Consider the following 22210-nt stretch of genomic DNA (forward strand, 5'->3'; position numbering starts at 1 on the left):
GTGTGCTTACCCTCTGATGAGCAGACCCGGCAGGTACAGAGATGTGACAGTGTTGCAGTGATGATCAGCGTTCCAGGGAGAAACAGAAAGTCAGAATTCAAATGATTAAGGAGCAAAAATACCCCTTTGCAGACAACAGCACAGGGAATTGGACAAGGGTGATTATCGTGAATCCTTTGTTAACACTTTGTACCTTGCCCCAAATAAAAACCCCAAATTCGCTGTAAAATACTTGTAAAACGCACAAGGGAAAGCAATGAAGAAAATCAGGACCCCACTGTTTTACAGAGCAATAATGCAGCTTCAGGCCCCAGTGCCACAGTGAGACACACCGCACGGGCAGGGGGTCATGTTCCCAGTGCCACAGTGGGACAGACTGCACGGGCAGGGGTCATGTTCCCAGTGCCACAGTGAGACACACTGCACGGGCAGGGGTCATGTTCCCAGTGCCACAGTGGGACAGACTGCACGGGCAGGGGTCATGTTCCCAGTGCCACAGTGAGACACACTGCACGGGCAGGGGTCATGTTCCCAGTGCCACAGTGGGACAGACTGCACGGGCAGGGGTCATGTTCCCAGTGCCACAGTGGGACAGACTGCACGGGCAGGGGTCATGTTCCCAGTGCCACAGTGGGACAGACTGCACGGGCAGGGGTCATGTTCCCAGTGCCACAGTGGGACACACTGCACGGGCAGGGGTCATGTTCCCAGTGCCACAGTGGGACAGACTGCACGGGCAGGGGTCATGTTCCCAGTGCCACAGTGGGACACACTGCACGGGCAAGGGGTCATGTTCCCAGTGCCACAGTGGGGACACACTGCACGGGCAGGGGTCATGTTCCCAGTGCCACAGTGGGACACACACACTCACACTCACACACACACACACACACCCTGGCCTCACTGTTGGTATACTAGTGGTTTAAAGCCCTATGGCAGCAAAGTGAGGTGAACATTAAACAGCTAGGAGTGAGGGGTCAGGAAGAAGAGGTAAACCTCGACCCCAGAATCCCCTGCAAGGGAGATAGATCCAGGAAGAAAATGCTATAGGTAACCATAGGTAAATTCTAAGGTAAGGACATGTTCGGCACAGCTTTTGGGCCGACAGGCCTGTATTGTGCTGTAGGTTTTCTATGTTTCTCAGAGCCATCCCCTTCGCACACCAGCTCCCTTTGATCCATCCACAGGAATGCAGGAGCTCTGCTTGTTCATCAAGAGTAGCCCCCCCCCAGCAACCTCCTAAAATCCCCCTCCCAAGAGGTTCGGTCAGGATATCTCCCACTTACCTCTTCTTCAGGAGTGCGCTGAAGTCCAGCTCCCCAGCTTCCTTCCCCACATCGGTGCTACTGCAGGGAGAGATCAGGAAGTTAAAGGTTAGGGTGCAGCTCCGCTCATCCCCTGAGCCTCCGATGGTCAGTCAGCGGTGATCCCTGACCCCTGGCACCACTCTGTCTCACAGGGTTCACCCTGCTGAATCCTTCACCCAGACTTGTGTAGCCTAATACATCTGGCAGTTGTGCCTGAAATTCATGGACCCTGTCAGTCTTCAACATCTACGTGCAAAGCTCCTGCACTGTCCCAGGTGAAAGCTCCCTTTTTGCTGTTCTACCACACATCCCCAGGACATGAATTAGATACCAAGGGAAACTCTCTCTAGTACAGTGTCCCAAACTGCCCAGGTCAGGACAGCACGAATCAGACACAGCGGGGTACTCCCTCGACACTGCCCCTGAAAGTGCGTGGTGGGACACTGCATATAAATATGGTCATTGTTCATGGTATCTCATCTTCAAAATATCTCCTTCATGATAGCAAGCTCCAGAAGTGTCTATTCTATGTACAACGACCGCCATACTCTACATTTGGAGCTTGGCTTGAAGGTGCATGTCTGCCTCAGGCTAAATTGAGAGACATCCTCCTTGTCCACTTCCCCTTCCCATCACTGTGACTTAAAGTATGATCTCCTTCTGAACAGCTGCCATTTCTGATCAACCCCTGACCCTGACTCTTGTTTCTCTGTCCAGATGTCACTTGATGCTCTCCCCACCGCCTTCTCTTTACACGGTTCACAGTGCTGGTCACGGCTGTGTGGACTTGGCTCACTGTTCTGTGCTCCAGGCTCCTGATTTCTGGTGCTGAAGTGTTAATCCCTGACAGTGGAGTCAGCACAAGGTACAGTTGTTGGTGTTAATGAGTCAGCAGTGCTAAATAAAACAGGCCAGGGGCCTCTACTGGATGAATGACATTTACTACCCACTGAGGAGGGAGAGAGAGGGCTGGGTGAAGGGGAAGAAGAACATAGGGAAGGCAGGAGAGGAGGAGGAGGGGTAAGGATGAGTAAAGAGGGAGGTGGAGAAGAGGAGATGAGAAAGGGGAGGAGAATGGAGGAGAGAGGAGGGGAGGAGAATGGGAAGGGGAGAAGGGATAATGGAAGAGAGAGGAGGGGAGGAGAATGGGAAGGGGAGAAGGGAGAATGGAAGAGAGAGGAGGGGAGGAGAATGGGAAGGGAGAAGGGGAAGGATGAGTGGGGGAATGGTACAGAGGAAGGAGTTGTTTCACTTCAAACATCTGGCTGTTGGTTGAGGTGGTCCTTGCTCCGAGGCATTAGTAGTGAACCAACTGAGCAGGCTCACCGCAGTACATCACTCCTGGACTGGTGGAGAGTTGTGAGGACCAGCTGCTACATGGTCTGTATACCCTGCCCCTCCTGGAGCAGCTTGTGCTCCTCCACTGGCAACGATGCTTGGACACCAAGCTAGTTTCTCTGAAGGGGCAGATCTGTGGAGGGGTGTAGGATGGGACGGGAGGGTGGTAGGGTGGGAGGCAATGAGGATCAGAAGAAGGGGGAAAGGAGGAAGCAGGGATGGGAGAAGTGAGGAAGGAAGGAGGGGAAGACAGGAGCGAGGGAAGGGAAGGAGTAGAGGAGAATGAGAGGGGATGGCAATGACTGAACAGTGAAGTATTAGCATGGATTATAATCCCAGAGGAATTGGAGTAGGGCTGTAGTGGGGGGCAGGAAATAGGGTGGAGAGGGGATAGGGAGAGTGGGGTGGAGGGCATAATGATGGCAGGGAGGGGAGATTAGAAAAAGGAGGAAGGGAACATTTCTTAATGAAGGGTAGGAGGTGAGGAATTGCTAGGAGTGAGGGAGGCGTGTACCAAGTGCACATTAGTGACTACAGTGAGCACTCCAGCACGCCCCAGAATCCAGCCTGTCCCAGAGCTCTGAGAGGTGGGAAGATTCTGGGATCCCTGTTTGAGCAGGTCAGAGCCCCAGCTTCTTAGGGGCTGCAGCCATGGTCCCCCTCGCTCTGCACCCTGCCGGGGGTATGCTTCCCCTTTAAGGGCAAAGGGCATGGAAGCAGAGGCTCTGAGCTCCACTGCAAACAGTACTACCTGTTGCTGGTCCGCCTCCACCGCTGGGCTCCCAGTGACGACAGGCTCCTAAATGGTGGTTTGAAGCACAGGTTAAATACGGCTCCAGGTGGCCAATGAACACCAGGATTGAACCCGGGAGTGGGAATTGAGGGCTGGTGGGGGGAGTGCACTGTTGAATTAGGGTCTAAATTACTATTTAAATCAACTTTGTCCGTAAATTCTCAGTAGATTTTCAGATCTGCAGAATAGTTGGTTCTGTACCTCTGAAATTTCTTTGTGAGTTTGTGTACTTCTTTCTGAGATGCCAGGGCAGTGTAAATCAAGATTATCCATGTTGTCTGACAAACTGTTCATATCATACCTCATCTATCTCACTTGAATTCATTAAAACATTAGTGTGAAGAGGGAACATGCAACCTACAGTATTTTGTTCTTCCCTTCTTGTCTTTACCTTCTCTATCCCACTCTCTCTTTCACCCTCACACTCTCACTTTCTCTTTCACTATCTCACTCTCCCTCTCACTCATTCTCTTACTTTCTCACATTCTCTCTCACTCCCACTCTCTAACTCTCTGATTCACTCTCTCTCACTCTCACTTACTCCCTCACTTTCTCTTTCACTCACTCACCCTTTACTCTCACTCGCTAACACTCACTCTCACTCTCTCTGTCTCACTTTCTCTCACTCACATTCTCACATGCTCTACCTGCCTCACTCTCACTGTCACTCTATCACTCTCACACTCTCTCACTCTCATTCTCTCTCAGTCTCTTCCACACACACTCTCACTCTCTCTCAACTCTCACTCATATTCTCTCTCACTCTCTGTCACACTTCCTCTCACCCATTCTCACTCTCTCCCACTCCCACTTTCACTCTTTCTCACTCACTCTCATTCTTTCTTTCACTTTCACTCTCTCTCTGTTTCACTCACTCTCTCACTTCTCTTTCACTCTCACGCATTCTCTCAGTCTCACTTTCTCTCACTATTTTTCTTTCCCTCTCACTCACTCACACTCCCTTTCTCACTCTATCTCACTCACAGTCGCGCACTCTCACTCACGTACTCTCTACTTTCTCACTCACTCTCACTCTCTCACTGTTTTATTTCTCTTGCTGCTAACTGGAGCGGGCTGACCCTGTCTGATCTGAACTAGATAAACATCTAATAAAGTAGCTGTCCCCATAACAATGGTGCCTCATTCTTCACTTCCCAAGGACCTTTGCATTCCCTCTATCATCTCCCGATCCAACTGTGTGCCTCACCTGTTCAGCCCCTGGATCACAGAGCAGGTTAGTGACAAACCAAAGAGTGAGTAAACTGGAGTAAAGTGGTTATGGGCAGTACAACTGGATAAACTGAACACTTACACAAAATGCTGGAGTCTAGCAGGTTACGCAGCAAAAACAGAGTGAAGGAAAGGACCAGTCGACATTTTAGACCAAGACCCTTCATCAGGACTGCCCGAAATGTTGACTTTTCATTTCCCTCCATAAATGCTGCCCTGACCTACTAAGTTCCTCTAGTGTTTTATTGTTGTGGGTTGCTCCAATTTCCAGCTTCTTGAAATCATGAGAGAGTGCAAAGAAATGTACTTTGGAAATTTCCATTGAAAGACTGCAGAGAAAATTTACAAGGATGTTGTCTGGTCTTGAGGACCTGAGTCATAGGGAAAGGTCACATAGGTTTAGCGTTTATTCCCAGGAGCATGGGAGAATGAGGGGAGATTTTACAGAGGTATACAGAATTATAAGGGTATAGACAGGGCAAACGCATGCAGACATTTTCCCTTCAGGTTGAGTGACCCTAGAAGTAGAAGTTATAGGTTTAGGGTGAAAGGTAAAATATTTAAGGTGTATCTGAGAGGAACCTCTTCACTCAAAGGGTGGTGCAAATGAGAACAAGCTGCCAGTGAAAGTGATGGATACAGGTTTAATTGTAACATTTCAGAAAGGTCTGAATAAGTAACTAATAGGAAGGGTATGGAGGGCTGTAGTGTAGGTGGGTAGATGGGATCAGGCAGGAGATTGGGTTGGTGAGGACTAGATGGGTTGAAGAGCCTGTTTCTGTGCTCTGTGGCTGTATCTCGCTTGTAACTCTGAACAACCTACAGGCGTGTGGAGAAGGGCAGAAATGGAGAAAGGGAATGAGTAGACCATCATGTGGATGGACAGGTGACTACCAGCCTGTGGGAGGGATGGGCAGAACCTCCACGTGCAGTGGAGCTTGAGAACCCATGTCAACTCTGCACAATGCAGAAGGGTCAGACTGACGGACATCCCAGAGATAAGAGACTGACCGCAAGTGACCGTCAGTCAGTCAGTTGGCAGTGACCGGTGCTCTCCCACTGTACGACCCCCTGCTTCATTAAATCCCCTCTCACAACTCAGATTAACGAGAGCATCACTTACGTGCGTCTGAATTGAGATAGAATGTCTAACTCCTCTTGCATCGGTGCTTCTGGGAATAGAACAAGCCGAAGTAAATTTTTACAGGCATCAGGTACGAACCTGCAATCTCTGCACATTGCACCCCACCTCCCAGGCTCATGCCCTGCCTTCCACTCCCCAGCCCACTAGTCCAAGAGGACTGGGCAGCCGCCTTACAGTTTCAGTGACCCAGGTTTGGTCACACTGAACAATGGACGGCACGCTAACTGGTTTATCAGCAGCTGCTATGGAGGTTCCAGTGTACAGGATCACGTGTGGCTGAGGGTTTGTATAGTCTGCCAGCTCCATCACGGCACAACCCATCTTCAGGAGCTGGGGCCTCAAGAATTCAGCATCCATCATGAAGGACTCTCACTGCCAGGGACAAGCCCTCTTCTTGTTACTACCACTGGGGAGCTACACTCAACAATTCAGGAGCAGTTTCTACCCCTCCACCATCAACGTATCAACACAACCTCATTGTCCCCCCCTTTTAGAAATATTTATTTAGTTTTGCAACTTGCAATAATTTTGTCCTTGTACTGTACTGTACTCCTGCTGCAAGGCAACACATTTCATATTTTCTACGTCAGTGACAATAAACCTGATTTCCAGTGCTGTCCATGTGGAGTTTACACGTTCTCCATGTGTGGATAATGCCCCAGGTGCTGCAGTTTCCTCCCAAATCCCAAATGTGGGTTGATATGTGAACTGGTCTGTCTCTAAAGTTGCCCTTAGTTGTGTAAGTGAACCAGGGAGAGCTGTTGGGAATGTGGGGATTATCATTTCTCTCTCTACAGAGTCTCTCCTGATTGCTGCATGAGGATATCTTGCACACACCCAGTAGTTTGTGATCACTGTCATTCCAGCCAGACACCTCTTATGAACTAGCCTGGCTGAGATATTTATTGGTTTATTCTTTTGTGATTGTCACATAGAGTGAAGAGCTTGTCTTTGTACTGGTCCTGTGGACAGTGATGATCTCAGCCTGAAGACACTGATGTAGAAGGGGGGGGGGTGAGAAAGGCCAGTAGCCTCCAGGGACAGCTTACTTGCCCTCACCTTGCACATTCAGCTCGAAGCTGCAGCAATCAAACTTGTCCTTGTCATTGACCTCACACCGGTACCCTCCTGCGTCGCTGGGCTTTGCCTGCATGATGTGCATCTCAAAGGTATAAACCTGTGGTGGGGGAGTGAGAGAAGGGGTGAACAGCGCAGGAACCACACAAGGAAGGGGCAGGTTCATCACTGGACCTGTGACCTAGGGGCTCACATTAAAGGGCTGGACAGCTCCGTGCCAGTCACCCAGCTGTAGGCACCCCCACCTCACAGACCTGGGCTGACAGCTCCGTGCCAGTCACCCAGCTGTAGGCACCCCCACCTCACAGACCTGGGCTGACAGCTCCGTGCCAGTCACCCAGCTGTAGGCACCCCCACCTCACAGACCTGGGCTGACAGCTCCGTGCCAGTCACCCAGCTGTAGGCACCCCCACCTCACAGACCTGGGCTGACAGCTCCGTGCCAGTCACCCAGCTGTAGGCACCCCCACCTCACAGACCTGGGCTGACAGCTCCGTGCCAGTCACCCAGCTGTAGGCACCCCCACCTCACAGACCTGGGCTGACAGCTCCGTGCCAGTCACCCAGCTGTAGGCACCCCCACCTCACAGACCTGGGCTGACAGCTCCGTGCCAGTCACCCAGCTGTAGGCACTCCCACCTCACAGACCTGGGCTGACAGCTCCGTGCCAGTCACCCAGCTGTAGGCACCCCCACCTCACAGACCTGGGCTGACAGCTCCGTGCCAGTCACCCAGCTGTAGGCACCCCCACCTCACAGACCTGGGCTGACAGCTCCGTGCCAGTCACCCAGCTGTAGGCACCCCCACCTCACAGACCTGGGCTGACAGCTCCGTGCCAGTCACCCAGCTGGGCGAGAAAGAGACCAGGAGACAGAATTATCTGTCACTAGTGGTGTAAGGTAAGGGAGTGCCTTCACTATCCATTGAAGTTCATGACTGGAGGTGGGGGGGGGGGGGGGTCACCATTGCTAACAGATGAAGGGACGTATTCACCGTGGTGGGTTACAGAACTACCGTGGGGTATAACAACCTGGGTGAAAGAGATGAGCACAGGGAATAGTTACTATATTCCACTGACTGGGGAAGGACTATTTGTTCACTGGTAACCAGGAAGAAGGAGATGCTGCTCACCTTGGCCGGGGCAGGTGTTAATATTCACCAGTGATTGAAGAAGATGTTCACCAGAGACCGGGGTGAGAACGTGTTATTGTTCACCAGAGTCTGGGGTGGGGACGTGTTACTGGGGTGGGGACGTGTTACCGTTCACCAGAGTCTGGGATGGGGACGTGTTACTGGGGTGGGGACGTGTTACCGTTCACCAGAGTCTGGGGTGGGGTGTGTTACTGGGGTGGGGTCGTGTTACTGTTCACCAGAGTCTGGGGTGAGAACGTGTTACTGTTCACCAGAGTCTGGGGTGGGACGTGTTACTGGGGTGGGGACGTGTTACTGTTCACCAGAGTCTGGGGTGAGAACGTGTTACTGTTCACCAGAGTCTGGGGTGGGGTGTGTTACTGGGGTGGGGACGTGTTACTGTTCACCAGAGTCTGGGGTGGGGTGTGTTACTGGGGTGGGGACGTGTTACTGTTCACCAGAGTCTGGGGTGAGAACGTGTTACTGTTCACCAGAGTCTGGGGTGGGACGTGTTACTGGGGTGGGGACGTGTTACCGTACACCAGAGACCGGGGTGAGAACGTGTTACTGTTCACCAGAGTCTGGGGTGAGAACGTGTTACTGTTCACCAGAGTCTGGGGTGGGACGTGTTACTGGGGTGGGGACGTGTTACCGTACACCAGAGACCGGGGTGAGAACGTGTTACTGTTCACCAGAGTCTGGGGTGAGAACGTGTTACTGTTCACCAGAGTCTGGGGTGTGGTGTGTTACTGGGGTGGGGACGTGTTACTGTTCACCAGAGTCTGGGGTGGGGACGTGTTACCGTTCACCAGAGTCTAGGGTGAGAACGTGTTACTGTTCACCAGAGTCTGGGGTGGGGATGTGTTACCATTCATCAGAGTCTGGGGTGAGAACGTGTTACTGTTCACCAGAGTCTGGGGTGGGATGTGTTACTGTTCACCAGAGTCTGGGGTGGGGTGTGTTACTGGGGTGGGGACGTGTTACCGTACACCAGAGACCGGGGTGAGAACGTGTTACTGTTCACCAGAGTCTGGGGTGGGGAAGTGTTACTGGGGTGGGGTCGTGTTACTGTACACAAGAGACCGGGGTGAGAACATGTTACTGTTCACCAGAGTCTGGGGTGGGGATGTGTTACTGTTCACCAGAGTCTGGGGTGGGACGTGTTACTGGGGTGGGGACGTGTTACTGTTCACCAGAGACCGGGGTGAGAACGTGTTACTGTTCACCAGAGTATGGGGTGGGGACGTGTTACCGTTCACCAGAGTCTGGGGTGAGAACGTGTTACTGTTCACCAGAGTCTGGGGTGGGGACGTGTTACTGTTCACCAGAGTCTGGGGTGGAGACGTGTTACTGGGGTGGGGATGTGTTACGGTTCACCAGAGTCTGGGGTGGGACGTGTTACTGGGGTGGGGACGTGTTACTGTTCACCAGAGACTGGGGTGAGAACGTGTTACCGTTCACCAGAGTCTAGGGTGAGAACGTGTTACTGTTCACCAGAGTCTGGGGTGTGGTGTGTTACTGGGGTGGGGACGTGTTACTGTTCACCAGAGTCTGGGGTGGGGACGTGTTACCGTTCACCAGAGTCTAGGGTGAGAACGTGTTACTGTTCACCAGAGTCTGGGGTGGGGATGTGTTACCATTCATCAGAGTCTGGGGTGAGAACGTGTTACTGTTCACCAGAGTCTGGGGTGGGATGTGTTACTGTTCACCAGAGTCTGGGGTGGGGTGTGTTACTGGGGTGGGGACGTGTTACCGTACACCAGAGACCGGGGTGAGAACGTGTTACTGTTCACCAGAGTCTGGGGTGGGGAAGTGTTACTGGGGTGGGGTCGTGTTACTGTACACAAGAGACCGGGGTGAGAACATGTTACTGTTCACCAGAGTCTGGGGTGGGGATGTGTTACTGTTCACCAGAGTCTGGGGTGGGACGTGTTACTGGGGTGGGGACGTGTTACTGTTCACCAGAGACCGGGGTGAGAACGTGTTACTGTTCACCAGAGTATGGGGTGGGGACGTGTTACCGTTCACCAGAGTCTGGGGTGAGAACGTGTTACTGTTCACCAGAGTCTGGGGTGGGGACGTGTTACTGTTCACCAGAGTCTGGGGTGGAGACGTGTTACTGGGGTGGGGATGTGTTACGGTTCACCAGAGTCTGGGGTGGAGACGTGTTACTGTTCACCAGAGACCGGGGTGGGACGTGTTACTGGGGTGGGGATGTGTTACTGTTCACCAGAGTCTGGGGTGGAGACGTGTTACTGGGGTGGGGACGTGTTACTGTTCACCAGAGTCTGGGGTGGAGACGTGTTACTGGGGTGGGGATGTGTTACTGGGGTGGGTCGTGTTACTGGGGTGGGGACGTGTTACTATTCACCAGAGTCTGGGGTGGGACGTGTTACTGGGGTGGGGATGTGTTACTGGGGTGGGTCGTGTTACTGGGGTGGGGACGTGTTACTGTTCACCAGAGTCTGGGGTGGGGACGTGTTACTGTTCACCAGAGACTGGGGTGGGGTGTGTTACTGGGGTGGGGACGTGTTACTGTTCACCAGAGTCTGGGGTGGGGTGTGTGACTGGGGTGGGGACGTGTTACTGTTCACCAGAGTCTGGGGTGGGGACGTGTTACCGTTCACCAGAGACTGGGGTGAGAACGTGTTACTGTTCACCAGAGTCTGGGGTGGGGATGTGTTACCGTTCACCAGAGTCTGGGGTGAGAACGTGTTACTGTTCACCAGAGTCTGGGGTGGGGTGTGTTACTGGGGTGGGGACGTGTTACCGTACACAAGAGACCGGGGTGAGAACGTGTTACTGTTCACCAGAGTCTGGGGTGGGGACGTGTTACCGTTCACCAGAGTCTGGGGTGAGAACATGTTACTGTTCACCAGAGTCTGGGGTGGGGTGTGTTACTGGGGTGGGGACATGTTACCGTACACCAGAGACCGGGGTGAGAACGTGTTACTGTTCACCAGAGTCTGGGGTGGGGACGTGTTACTGTTCACCAGAGACTGGGGTGGGGTGTGTTACTGGGGTGGGGACGTGTTACCGTACACCAGAGACCGGGGTGAGAACGTGTTACTGTTCACCAGAGTCTGGGGTGGGGATGTGTTACTGGGGTGGGGTCGTGTTACTGTACACCAGAGACCGGGGTGAGAACATGTTACTGTTCACCAGAGTCTGGGGTGGGGATGTGTTACTGTTCACCAGAGTCTGGGGTGGGACGTGTTACTGGGGTGGGGACGTGTAACCGTTCACCAGAGACCGGGGTGAGAATGTGTTACTGTTCACCAGAGTATGGGGTGGGGACGTGTTACCGTTCACCAGAGTCTGGGGTGAGAACGTGTTACTGTTCACCAGAGTCTGGGGGGGGGGACGTGTTACTGTTCACCAGAGTCTGGGGTGGAGACGTGTTACTGGGGTGGAGATGTGTTACGGTTCACCAGAGTCTGGGGTGGAGACGTGTTACTGTTCACCAGAGACTGGGGTGGGACGTGTTACTGGGGTGGGGACGTGTTACTGTTCACCAGAGTCTGGGGTGGAGACGTGTTACTGTTCACCAGAGACCGGGGTGGGACGTGTTACTGGGGTGGGGATGTGTTACTGTTCACCAGAGTCAGGGGTGGAGACGTGTTACTGTTCACCAGAGACCGGGGTGGGACGTGTTACTGTTCACCAGAGTCTGGGGTGGAGACGTGTTACTGGGGTGGGGACGTGTTACTGTTCACCAGAGACTGGTGTGGGACGTGTTACTGGGGTGGGGATGTGTTACTGGGGTGGGTCGTGTTACTGGGGTGGGGACGTGTTACTGTTCACCAGAGTCTGGGGTGGGACGTGTTACTGGGGTGGGGATGTGTTACTGGGGTGGGTCGTGTTACTGGGGTGGGGATGTGTTACTGTTCACCAGAGTCTGGGGTGGGGATGTGTTACTGTTCACCAGAGACTGGGGTGGGGTGTGTTACTGGGGTGGGGACGTGTTACTGTTCACCAGAGTCTGGGGTGGGGTGTGTGACTGGGGTGGGGACGTGTTACTGTTCACCAGAGTCTGGGGTGGGGACGTGTTACCGTTCACCAGAGACTGGGGTGAGAACGTGTTACTGTTCACCAGAGTCTGGGGTGGGGATGTGTTACCGTTCACCAGAGTCTGGGGTGAGAACGTGTTACTGTTCACCAGAGTCTGGGGTGGGGTGTTTTACTGGGGTGGGGACGTGTTACCGTACACAAGAGACCGGGGTGAGAATGTGTTACTGTTCACCAGAGTCTGGGGTGGGGACGTGTTACCGTTCACCAGAGTCTGGGGTGAGAACATGTTACTGTTCACCAGAGTCTGGCGTGGGGTGTGTTACTGGGTTGGGGACGTGTTACCGTACACCAGAGACCGGGGTGAGAACGTGTTACTGTTCACCAGAGTCTGGGGTGGGGATGTGTTACCGTTCACCAGAGTCTGGGGTGAGAACGTGTTACTGTTCACCAGAGTCTGGGGTGGGGTGTGTTACTGGGGTGGGGACGTGTTACCGTACACCAGAGACCGGGGTGAGAACGCGTTACTGTTCACCAGAGTCTGGGGTGGGGATGTGTTACTGGGGTGGGGTCGTGTTACTGTACACCAGAGACCGGGGTGAGAACATGTTACTGTTCACCAGAGTCTGGGGTGGGGATGTGTTACTGTTCACCAGAGTCTGGGGTGGGACGTGTTACTGGGGTGGGGACGTGTTACCGTTCACCAGAGTCTGGGGGGGGACGTGTTACTGTTCACCAGAGTCTGGGGTGGAGACGTGTTACTGGGGTGGGGATGTGTTACTGGGGTGGGGACGTGTTACTGTTCACCAGAGTCTGGGGGGGGACGTGTTACTTTTCACCAGAGTCTGGGGTGGAGACGTGTTACTGGGGTGGAGATGTGTTACGGTTCACCAGAGTCTGGGGTGGAGACGTGTTACTGTTCACCAGAGACCGGGGTGGGACGTGTTACTGGGGTGGGGATGTGTTACTGGGGTGGAGACATGTTACTGTTCACCAGAGACTGGGGTGGGACGTGTTACTGGGGTGGGGATGTGTTACTGTTCATCAGAGACCGGGGTGGGACGTGTTACTGGGGTGGGGACGTGTTACTGTTCACCAGAGTCTGGGGTGGAGACGTGTTACTGTTCACCAGAGACCGGGGTGGGACGTGTTACTGGGGTGGGGATGTGTTACTGTTCACCAGAGTCTGGGGTGGAGACGTGTTACTATTCACCAGAGTCTGGGGTGGGACGTGTTACTGGGGTGGGGATGTGTTACTGGGGTGGGGACGTGTTACTGTTCACCAGAGTCTGGGGTGGAGACGTGTTACTGTTCTCCAGAGACCGGGGTGGGACGTGTTACTGGGGTGGGGATGTGTTACTGTTCACCAGAGTCTGGGGTGGGATGTGTTACTGGGGTGGGGACATGTAACTGGGGTGGGGATGTGTTACTGTTCACCAGAGACCGGAGTGGAGACGTGTTACTGGGGTGGGGACGTGTTACTGTTCACCAGAGTCTGGGGTGGAGACGTGTTACTGGGGTGGGGACGTGTTACTGTTCACCAGAGACTGGGGTGGGACGTGTTACTGGGGTGGGGATGTGTTACTGGGGTGGGTTGTGTTACTGGGGTGGGGACGTGTTACTGTTCACCAGAGTCTGGGGTGGGGATGTGTTACTGTTCACCAGAGACTGGGGTGGGGTGTGTTACTGGGGTTGGGACGTGTTACGGTTCACCAGAGACCAGGGTGAGAACATGTTACTGTTCACCAGAGTCTGGGGTGGGGTGTGTTACTGGGGTGGGGACGTGTTACGGTTCACCAGAGACTGGGGGTGAGAACATGTTACTGTTCACCAGAGACTTGGGTGAGAACATGTTACTGTTCACCAGAGTCTGGGGTGGGGACGTGTTACTGTTCACCAGAGTCTGGGGTGGAGACGTGTTACTGTTCACCAGAGACTGGGGTGGGACGTGTTACTGGGGTGGGGACGTGTTACTGTTCACCAGAGTCTGGGGTGGAGACGTGTTACTGTTCACCAGAGACTGGGGTGGGACGTGTTACTGGGGTGGGGACGTGTTACTGTTCACCAGAGTCTGGGGTGGGATGTGTTACTGGGGTGGGGATGTGTTACTGGGGTGGGTCGTGTTACTGGGGTGGGGACGTGTTACTGTTCACCAGAGACTGGGGTGGGGTGTGTTACTGGGGTGGGGACGTGTTACTGTTCACCAGAGTCTGGGGTGGGGTGTGTGACTGGGGTGGGGACGTGTTACCGTTCACCAGAGACTGGGGTGAGAACGTGTTACTGTTCACCAGAGTCTGGGGTGGGGATGTGTTACCGTTCACCAGAGTCTGGGGTGAGAACGTGTTACTGTTCACCAGAGTCTGGGGTGGGGTGTGTTACTGGGGTGGGGACGTGTTACCGTACACAAGAGACCGGGGTGAGAACGTGTTACTGTTCACCAGAGTCTGGGGTGGGGACGTGTTACCGTTCACCAGAGTCTGGGGTGAGAACATGTTACTGTTCACCAGAGTCTGGGGTGGGGTGTGTTACTGGGGTGGGGACGTGTTACCGTACACCAGAGACCGGGGTGAGAACGTGTTACTGTTCACCAGAGTCTGGGGTGGGACGTGTTACTGGGGTGGGGATGTGTTACTGGGGTGGGGACGTGTTACTGTTCACCAGAGACTGGGGTGGGACATGTTACTGGGGTGGGGATGTGTTACTGGGGTGGGGACGTGTTACTGTTCACCAGAGACTGGGGTGGGACGTGTTACTGGGGTGGGGATGTGTTACTGGGGTGAGAACGTGTTACTGTTCACCAGAGTCTGGGGTGGGATGTGTTACTGGGGTGGGGACATGTTACTGGGGTGGGGATGTGTTACTGTTCCACCAGAGACTGGGGTGGGATGTGTTACTGTTCACCAGACTCTGGGGTGGGATGTGTTACTGGGGTGGGGATGTGTTACTGGGGTGGGGATGTGTTACTGTTCACCAGAGTCTGGGGTGGAGACGTGTTACTGGGTTGGGGGATGTTACTGGGGTGAGGGGTGTTACTGTTCACCAGTGACTAGCGTGGGGGGAGTATTACTGGGGTGGGGGAGGTGTTACCATTCACCAGTGTCCAGGGTGGGGGACTTTACTGGGGTGGGGAAGTGTTACTGGGGTGAGGGGTGTTACTGTTCACCAGTGACTAGCGTGGGGGATGTGTTACTGGGGTGGGGGGTTTTTACTGGGGTGGGGAAGTGTTACCATTCATCAGTGTCCAGGGTGGGGGGAGTGTTACTGGGGTGGGGGAGGTGTTACCATTCAACAGTGTCCAGGGGAGAAGATGTCATTGTCCACAGAGCCTGGGTGGTGTTATTGTTGACTAGTGATGGGTTGGGGAGAGGGAAGCTGTTTCAGTCTTGCTTTGATCATGGAGGAGCAGTTTTATACCTTGCTATTGCGATCGTATGATTCCTTTAGCTGCAGGTGGGCTCCAGTTTTGCTGGCGAGGTCCATCCACTTGCCTTTGAACCACCTGATGTTGGGTTTCTTTAAGATGTTGGTGCCTATCACCCTGGTGACAAAGGTAATGTCCGAACCTGAGCAACAGGAACAGCACAAGACTTATCAGTGACAGCCATGGTCCTGCCCCTACTGCCTGCACTGGATGTGACCTAACCAGGCAGTGAGTTTGGGAGCAGGAGGTTAAATCTGTCTCTGGAATGAAAGTCGTAATTCCTTACCAACTGTCACTGTTCCGGACTGTGGCTTCTCTACAAACAGGCTGTCGGCTGCTGCCAGGTTTAACCTGTCATTCCCAGTTTCCTGGGCCACAGGAGTCAGAATCTGCTCCATTCTATTTCCCTGTGGGTCCTCTACCACACTCCGAGCTTCTGGAACTTTCTCTCCTCTCAGATCTCCTGATGCTGCCTCGCCACTGGCCTTCTGCTCGCAGGATCCTCCAGGAATGGTCTCTGCAGAGGAATGGAAGAGTTGAGAGTCCCTTCCACTGGGGTCTCTCAGTTGGGGCAATCTCTTCTCTGCCAACTATCCAGGCACCAAGCAACCAGGAGCCTGGTAACCAGGTAACCAGGTGCCAGGTGACCTGGCAGAGAGTGCCTCCACATATTAACAAACAGTTTGATCGGTTTCCTGTGAAGAAGATATTTCCACAGCAGGAAGGTCATGGAGCTTGTGAGGTCATCACCTCCAAATTGTGGGATGTTGGGAGGCGTAGAAAATCTGGGGGTAGTTGTAAGGGGAAAGGATGTGGCTAGTAGAGGATAATACAGGGTCAAGGAGGAAAATGGCAGAGAACTTTCAAAACTATAAAATTGGAAGTTGTTGATGTTCAGAGGAACGTGGGTTTATTATAAAACAGCCTTCCCAACTTGTCCTAGTAGCTGTGAGTTCCACTCCAACTCAGGGGAAGGACAGCACCTGTCCTGAGGAAAGAGCAGCTCATGAAGACCATTGTCAGAGGGCAGGGAAGCAGGTTGTTTGACACCTTCAGTCAGTGCCAGCCATCAGCAAGCAGTTACTCCAATCCTAGATTGGTCTGGAGACCAATCCAGACTCTGGAGACACAAAGGACTGAAGATGATGTCAACCAGAGCAGCAAGCAAGGATCTAAGTGGTTCAGACAACATCTGTGGAGGCAAAGGGATAGTCTATGCTTTGGGTATACTATAGACCCTACATTAGAACTGTTCCCCATCAATTTCTCCTCACACTAAGACCACCTTTTCTTGTCAATCACCTACCGACCCGTATGTTTAAGATGTGGAGGAAACCAGAGCACCGGAGGAAGCTCATAGGATAACGGAGAAGGTGCAAACATTAACCGAGGTCAGGACTGAACCCCATGTCACTGGAGCAATGAGACAGCAGCTTGACTGGCTAATATCATCATAGCACAAAATCCTGACTAAAGGGGATGTTACAGGGAACTGAAACTTCAAACCCACAAAGGGAGCAGTGAGATAAGGACCCCAGTTCTGGACCATGAGCTGGAATGTGTTCTTGAAAGGGCTGCTGAAAGCAGATTTAATAATAACTTCCAAAAGATTAACTAGTGGCGAAAGGAATGGGGACAACTTGGCGGGGAGTAGAGGGGAGGGAGAACAGGCAGCTGGAATGTGTGACTGTTCTGGGAAGCAGTCCTTGACAAGGGGTTGATGATGAACAGCATGTGTCAGAATGCAGCCCAGTCGCGGGTTATTCATAGATCAAACAATGCCTGTTAATAGCTCAGCCCTGTCATTGGGAGTTGGGGAGTGTGGTTGGTGGAGGAAGATGCAGATGGCCAGCTCACTCAATGACTCCAAGATTTCCTGTCCCACTTGCAATCATTACACAGAGGGGGGTGTGAAGATTAAAAGATGCAAGGAATTTCCAAGGGAGGCTGCAGCTGTCTGTTTAACTCCTAACGTGGGCCTGGACTGTCAGGTACCTGGGAGAGGGAAGCTTTGCCTCAGGATGTGAGGGTGGGAATCTGATCCAGTGGTCAGGTTATTTGCTGTGTGCCCGCAAGATGGGACTCTTGTGTTAATGTGGCCTTGCCTTGATTGAGGAGCAGTGAAGAGTGGAAAGGACAGCTATGGCATTCCAGGTCAGTGCCAGGACCATTGCCCATTAGTCTGGGATGGCAGTATATCCAGGGAACTATTTCAATGCTGACAGGAGTGTGGGTTTTACCAATGATAAAGCAGGACGATGCCAGGCTGCTGGAATGGGAAGGGCTGAGGAGGCAGGGACATGAGTGGAAGGAAAGGGAGAATATCTTCAGCTTTAACCTGCAGTTCCACAACAGCTTGTTTTCCTCTCCAGCTCATGAACAAGCCCCAGGAAGCTCACCTGCCCCACTTGCCCCGAGGAGCTGGATAGATGAGGGCATGCAGAGACCTCTTTGATTCTCCACATCCCTTGGAGAGAGGCTGGGGAGGGCCTGACACCAGGGGTATCTCACTCCTCGCTGTCCAAGGACAGATTCCAGGGACCAGGGTGTGTGCCACAGGGTTTGTCTTCCTCACCAATGCTACATCTGAGAATTTTTTTGCAAACCTTTTTGGGAAATGCTTCTCTGTTATCCAGGGAATCTCCTCGTCGTCACATTGACGCGTTTACGGATTCTTTAACGTGCGAAAGGTCCAAACTGTGACGAGTTCCGTGACTGACCCCACGCAGACAGGCTTAAGGGTCACCAGGGTTGAGATCGGGCAAGATGACGGGTCAGGGAGAGAGGAGGACCATCCTGCTCTTTCGCAGAGGTCACCTTCCGCCCCCCTCCCCACAATTTCCACACCACTGACCTGGCTCTGTCACCTTCAGCTCGAACTTGACCTTGGAGCTGCCTGCGATCACTGCGTAGATTTTAGCGTCGAGGCTGGAGACCCTATGGATGGTCAGCGTATGCCTGTTCTCCTCGGCCGAGATGGTCCACCTGTCGCTGGCCACCAGGTCCACCCCATCCCGCTGCCACCTCACCTTGGATATCCCTTTCTCCGTCTCCGCCACGAAGGTGGCGTCGCTGCCCGCGCTCAGCACCATACTCCGGGGCTTCTTGATAAACGAGGAGGCTGTGGGTAGGGTGAGGAGTTAGGGTTGTGGGAGGCGGAGATCGGCAGGAGACACCTTGAGAGCCTCGAGCGAGGAACCCCCGCTCCCCCCACAGCGTCCCAACCCGCCACACCGTATCCTACCACACAACTACACCCCCACCCACACTACACCCCACTCTACGCATACCATTTATCCGCCCACACCCCACCTCAAGCACATTTCACCCACACACTTCTATCTCGGCAACATCGACACCCTGCGCTCCCACCACCTCACCCGCACACTGGGGCAGCTGGGAGGGCAGCACTGCCGGCTCCAGCCACGGGCTTCGAAGTTGGTGGTTCTGAGGGTTGCAGAGCCCCGGCGATAAACAAGGGGCGAGTTCCCTCCTGCTACAGCTGCCCAATTAGTGGGAGCGGAGCGAACTCCCAGTTCCCCTACCTCCTACACACACACACACACACACACACACACACACACACACACACACACACACACACACACACACACACACACACACACACACACACACACACACACCCCTACCTTTTCTCCCAGGTTCTGGCATCCTGTGATCCTGTGCTTGATCCCCCTTCGGGTCCTTGTGTCCCGATGTCCGGTGTCCCGGTGCCCAGCGAAAGGAGCTTGATTTCCCGATGTCTTGTTACTCCAGGATCCCGACGTCCAGATAGCTCTTAGCGCCCGGGGTCTGGTCTCCAACGCCCTGGTCTCTTGATGTCTCGCCCTCCTTTCGCGATCTCCGCGCACAATAACCTTGGGGGTCTCACTCACGGACATTTAAAGTGAAGACTACACACGTCACGGTATGTCAGCAAACCAGAGATAAGTTGCAGGCAGCATTAAGCGGAGAAACAAAAGAGACGGAAATAGTCACAGGGACGCGGGACAGAGATAAACCACAGATGTAGACAATTAAAGAGCAGGGGTCGGCAGAAGGAATCTTTTCGCACAGAAACAGGCTATTCGTCCCACTATTAATGACCTGTTAATTCCTTTTACCAGATTTGAGCCATGGACTTCTATGGAGACACAGGATTTAGGAGGGTGAATCCACAGATGGCATCTGGCCCAGATGGTGTATCTGGACAAATTCTGAAGACCTGTGCTAATCAACTGGCTGGAGTGTTTATGGACTTTTTCAACCTCTCACTTCAGCAGATTGCAGTACAGGCAGGTTTCAATCATACTGGTGCCCAAGAACAATATGGTAACCTGCCTCAATGATTATCCTCCGGTAGCGCTTACATCCACTGTGATGAAGTGCTTTGAAAGGTTTGAAAGGAAACATTTCAACTCCTGCAAGAGGAGTGACCTGGGTCTCCTCCAATTTGCCTACTGTCTCAACAGGTCAGCAGCAGACTCCATTTCATTGGCCCCTTACTCAGCTCTGGAACACCTGGGCAATGAAGATGCATGCATCAGGATGCTCTTCATTGAATATAGCTCAGCAGTCAACACTATCAGCCCCTCAAAAGCTAAGCACAAAGCTCCATCACAGGCAAAGTCCAAGACCTTGAATCCTCCTTGTGCAACTGGATCCTTGATTTCCTGACTTGCAGACCTCAGTCAGTTCGAGTGTGCTTAGCCCCCTGGTCTATTCGCTTAATATCTATGACTGTGAGGCTAAGCACAGCTCCAATACCATATTTAAGTTTGCTGCTGCCATCACTGTTGTTGGCTGAATCAGAGGTGGTGACAAATCGGCATACAGGAGGGAGACTGAAAATCTGGTTGCATGTTGCCACAGCAACAACCTCTCACTCAACATCAGCAAAACCAAAGAGTTGATTATCAACTACAGGAGGAAGAAGCCAGAGGTCCAGGAGCCCCTCCTCATCAGGGGATCAGAGGTGGAGATGGTCAGTAACTTTAAATTCCTTGGTGTTATCATATCAGAGAATTTGTTCTGGGACCAGTGTGTAAGTGCCATCACAAAGAAGGCATGGCAGTGCCTCTTCTTTCTTAGAAGTTTGCATAGATTTGGTACATCACCTAAAACTTTGATGAACTTCTATAGAAACACAATGGAGGACATCATGGTGTGGTATGGAAACACCAATGCCCAAGAATGGAAATGTCTTCAGAAAGTGATGGACACAAGCCAGTCCGTCACAGGCAAAATCGACATACAGTGATGGACACAGGCCAGTCCGTCACAGGCAAAGTCAATGTAAGGGGTAGATACAGGTAAGTCCATCACAGGAAAACTCCTGCCCGCCATCCAGCACATTTACAAGTAGTGCTACCACAAGAAAGCAACATCCATCATCAAAGTGTCCCACCATCCAGGCCATGCTCTCTTCATGCTTTGGCAGGAGGTATAGAAGTCTTATGTCCAGGTTCAGGAATAGTTATTATCCTACAACCACTGGCCTCCTGGAACACTCACCTCAACTCTGAACTGAGTCAACAAACTACAGGCTCAGAATCAGAATCAGGTTTAATATCACCGGCATACGTCATTATATTTTGTTGTCTTTGCAGCAGTAGTACAATGCAATACTTAAATAAAAAAAAGGGAAAATAAACTGTCAGCTACATTAAGTGTGTGTGTATATATATATATATATATATATATATATACACACAAAAGTTTGTATATATACATGAGGAGGATGAGGCCTCCGTCGGTCAGGGTCAACCATGGATATAAAGTCCCAGCTGTCTAGATATACAAGCCTGGGGAGTACAACATGGAGAGCAAGCTCCCCCCCCCCCCCCCTCCATGCATCTGACAAACCCAAAGGAATTGGCAGAGACCTGATACAGTTTTGTACCGGCAGCATTGCAGGAGTTGCCAGTCAGCATTGACCTCAATGTAGGATGGCCTCAGGGGCACCAGCTCCAGATTTTTCCCTCAGGGTTTTCTCCCGAAGCCTTCCCCATGAGTGGTTATAGCGGCAAGGCAGCAGAGGTTTGAGATCAGAGTTTTCCTTCCCTTAGATGAACTGACAACCACAGCAGATGAGCCCCATCTTCCCAAAGCAACTGGTTTTAAAGCGCCAGTAACCTGGCTTTGCCCCTTCTCCAGTCAGTAGATACAATTCTGCTGGGCTTAGTAGCTAAGCCACACGTGAAGGCCAGGAGCTGGACTTGTTGTGGTAGGGTATTTGAGATGCACACCATTGGGGGCATGTAACAGGTAGTGGGAGCTTATCCCCATTACCACCCCCGGCTATAACAACCTTGAGGAACCAAGTTAGATTAAATATGCAAAGCAAATGTAGAAAAAATAGAAATAAAAAAGCAGAGAGGTAGTCGTGTTCATGGGTTTGATGTCCATTCAGAAATCTGATGGCTGTTCATGAATCATTGAGTGTGTTCGTACAGGCTCCTGCACCTCCTTCCTGACAGAAGCAATGGGAACAAGTATGACCTGAGTAATAGCGATCCTCAGTGATGGACACCACCCGTTTGAGACATCGCTCATTCAAGATGTCCTGGATACACCAGATGCTAGTACCCATGATGGAGCTGACTTAAGTTTACAACTCTCTGCAGCTTATTTCAATCTTGTGCAGAAGCCCCCCCCTCACTTCCCCCACACAAGATGGTGATGCAGCCAGTTAGAATTCTCTCCATAGTACATCTGTAGAAATTTACGAGTGTTTTTGATTACACGCCATATCTCGGACTCC

The 22210-nt window shown here is 52.5% G+C and overlaps 1 protein-coding gene across 1 annotated transcript in view; it reads right to left on the reverse strand.

Moving 5' to 3' along the window:
* Positions 1-19334, reverse strand: part of LOC140729832 (myosin-binding protein C, cardiac-type-like) — a 22667-nt gene extending 3333 nt beyond the window's left edge. Inside the window, exons 1-8 of the mRNA XM_073050044.1 lie at positions 19098-19334; positions 18302-18568; positions 15734-15964; positions 15441-15589; positions 6872-6989; positions 5792-5840; positions 3397-3444; positions 1287-1346 (exon numbers count right to left, since the gene is read on the reverse strand). Coding sequence (XP_072906145.1) covers positions 1287-1346; positions 3397-3444; positions 5792-5840; positions 6872-6989; positions 15441-15589; positions 15734-15964; positions 18302-18568; positions 19098-19119 — 944 coding nt within the window. The 5' untranslated portion in view covers positions 19120-19334. The remainder of the gene's footprint in view (positions 1-1286; positions 1347-3396; positions 3445-5791; positions 5841-6871; positions 6990-15440; positions 15590-15733; positions 15965-18301; positions 18569-19097) is intronic.
* Between the last annotated feature and the right edge of the window lie 2876 nt (positions 19335-22210).

Source organism: Hemitrygon akajei, chromosome 6, assembly GCF_048418815.1.
Source record: "Hemitrygon akajei chromosome 6, sHemAka1.3, whole genome shotgun sequence".
Lineage (NCBI taxonomy): Eukaryota > Metazoa > Chordata > Chondrichthyes > Myliobatiformes > Dasyatidae > Hemitrygon > Hemitrygon akajei.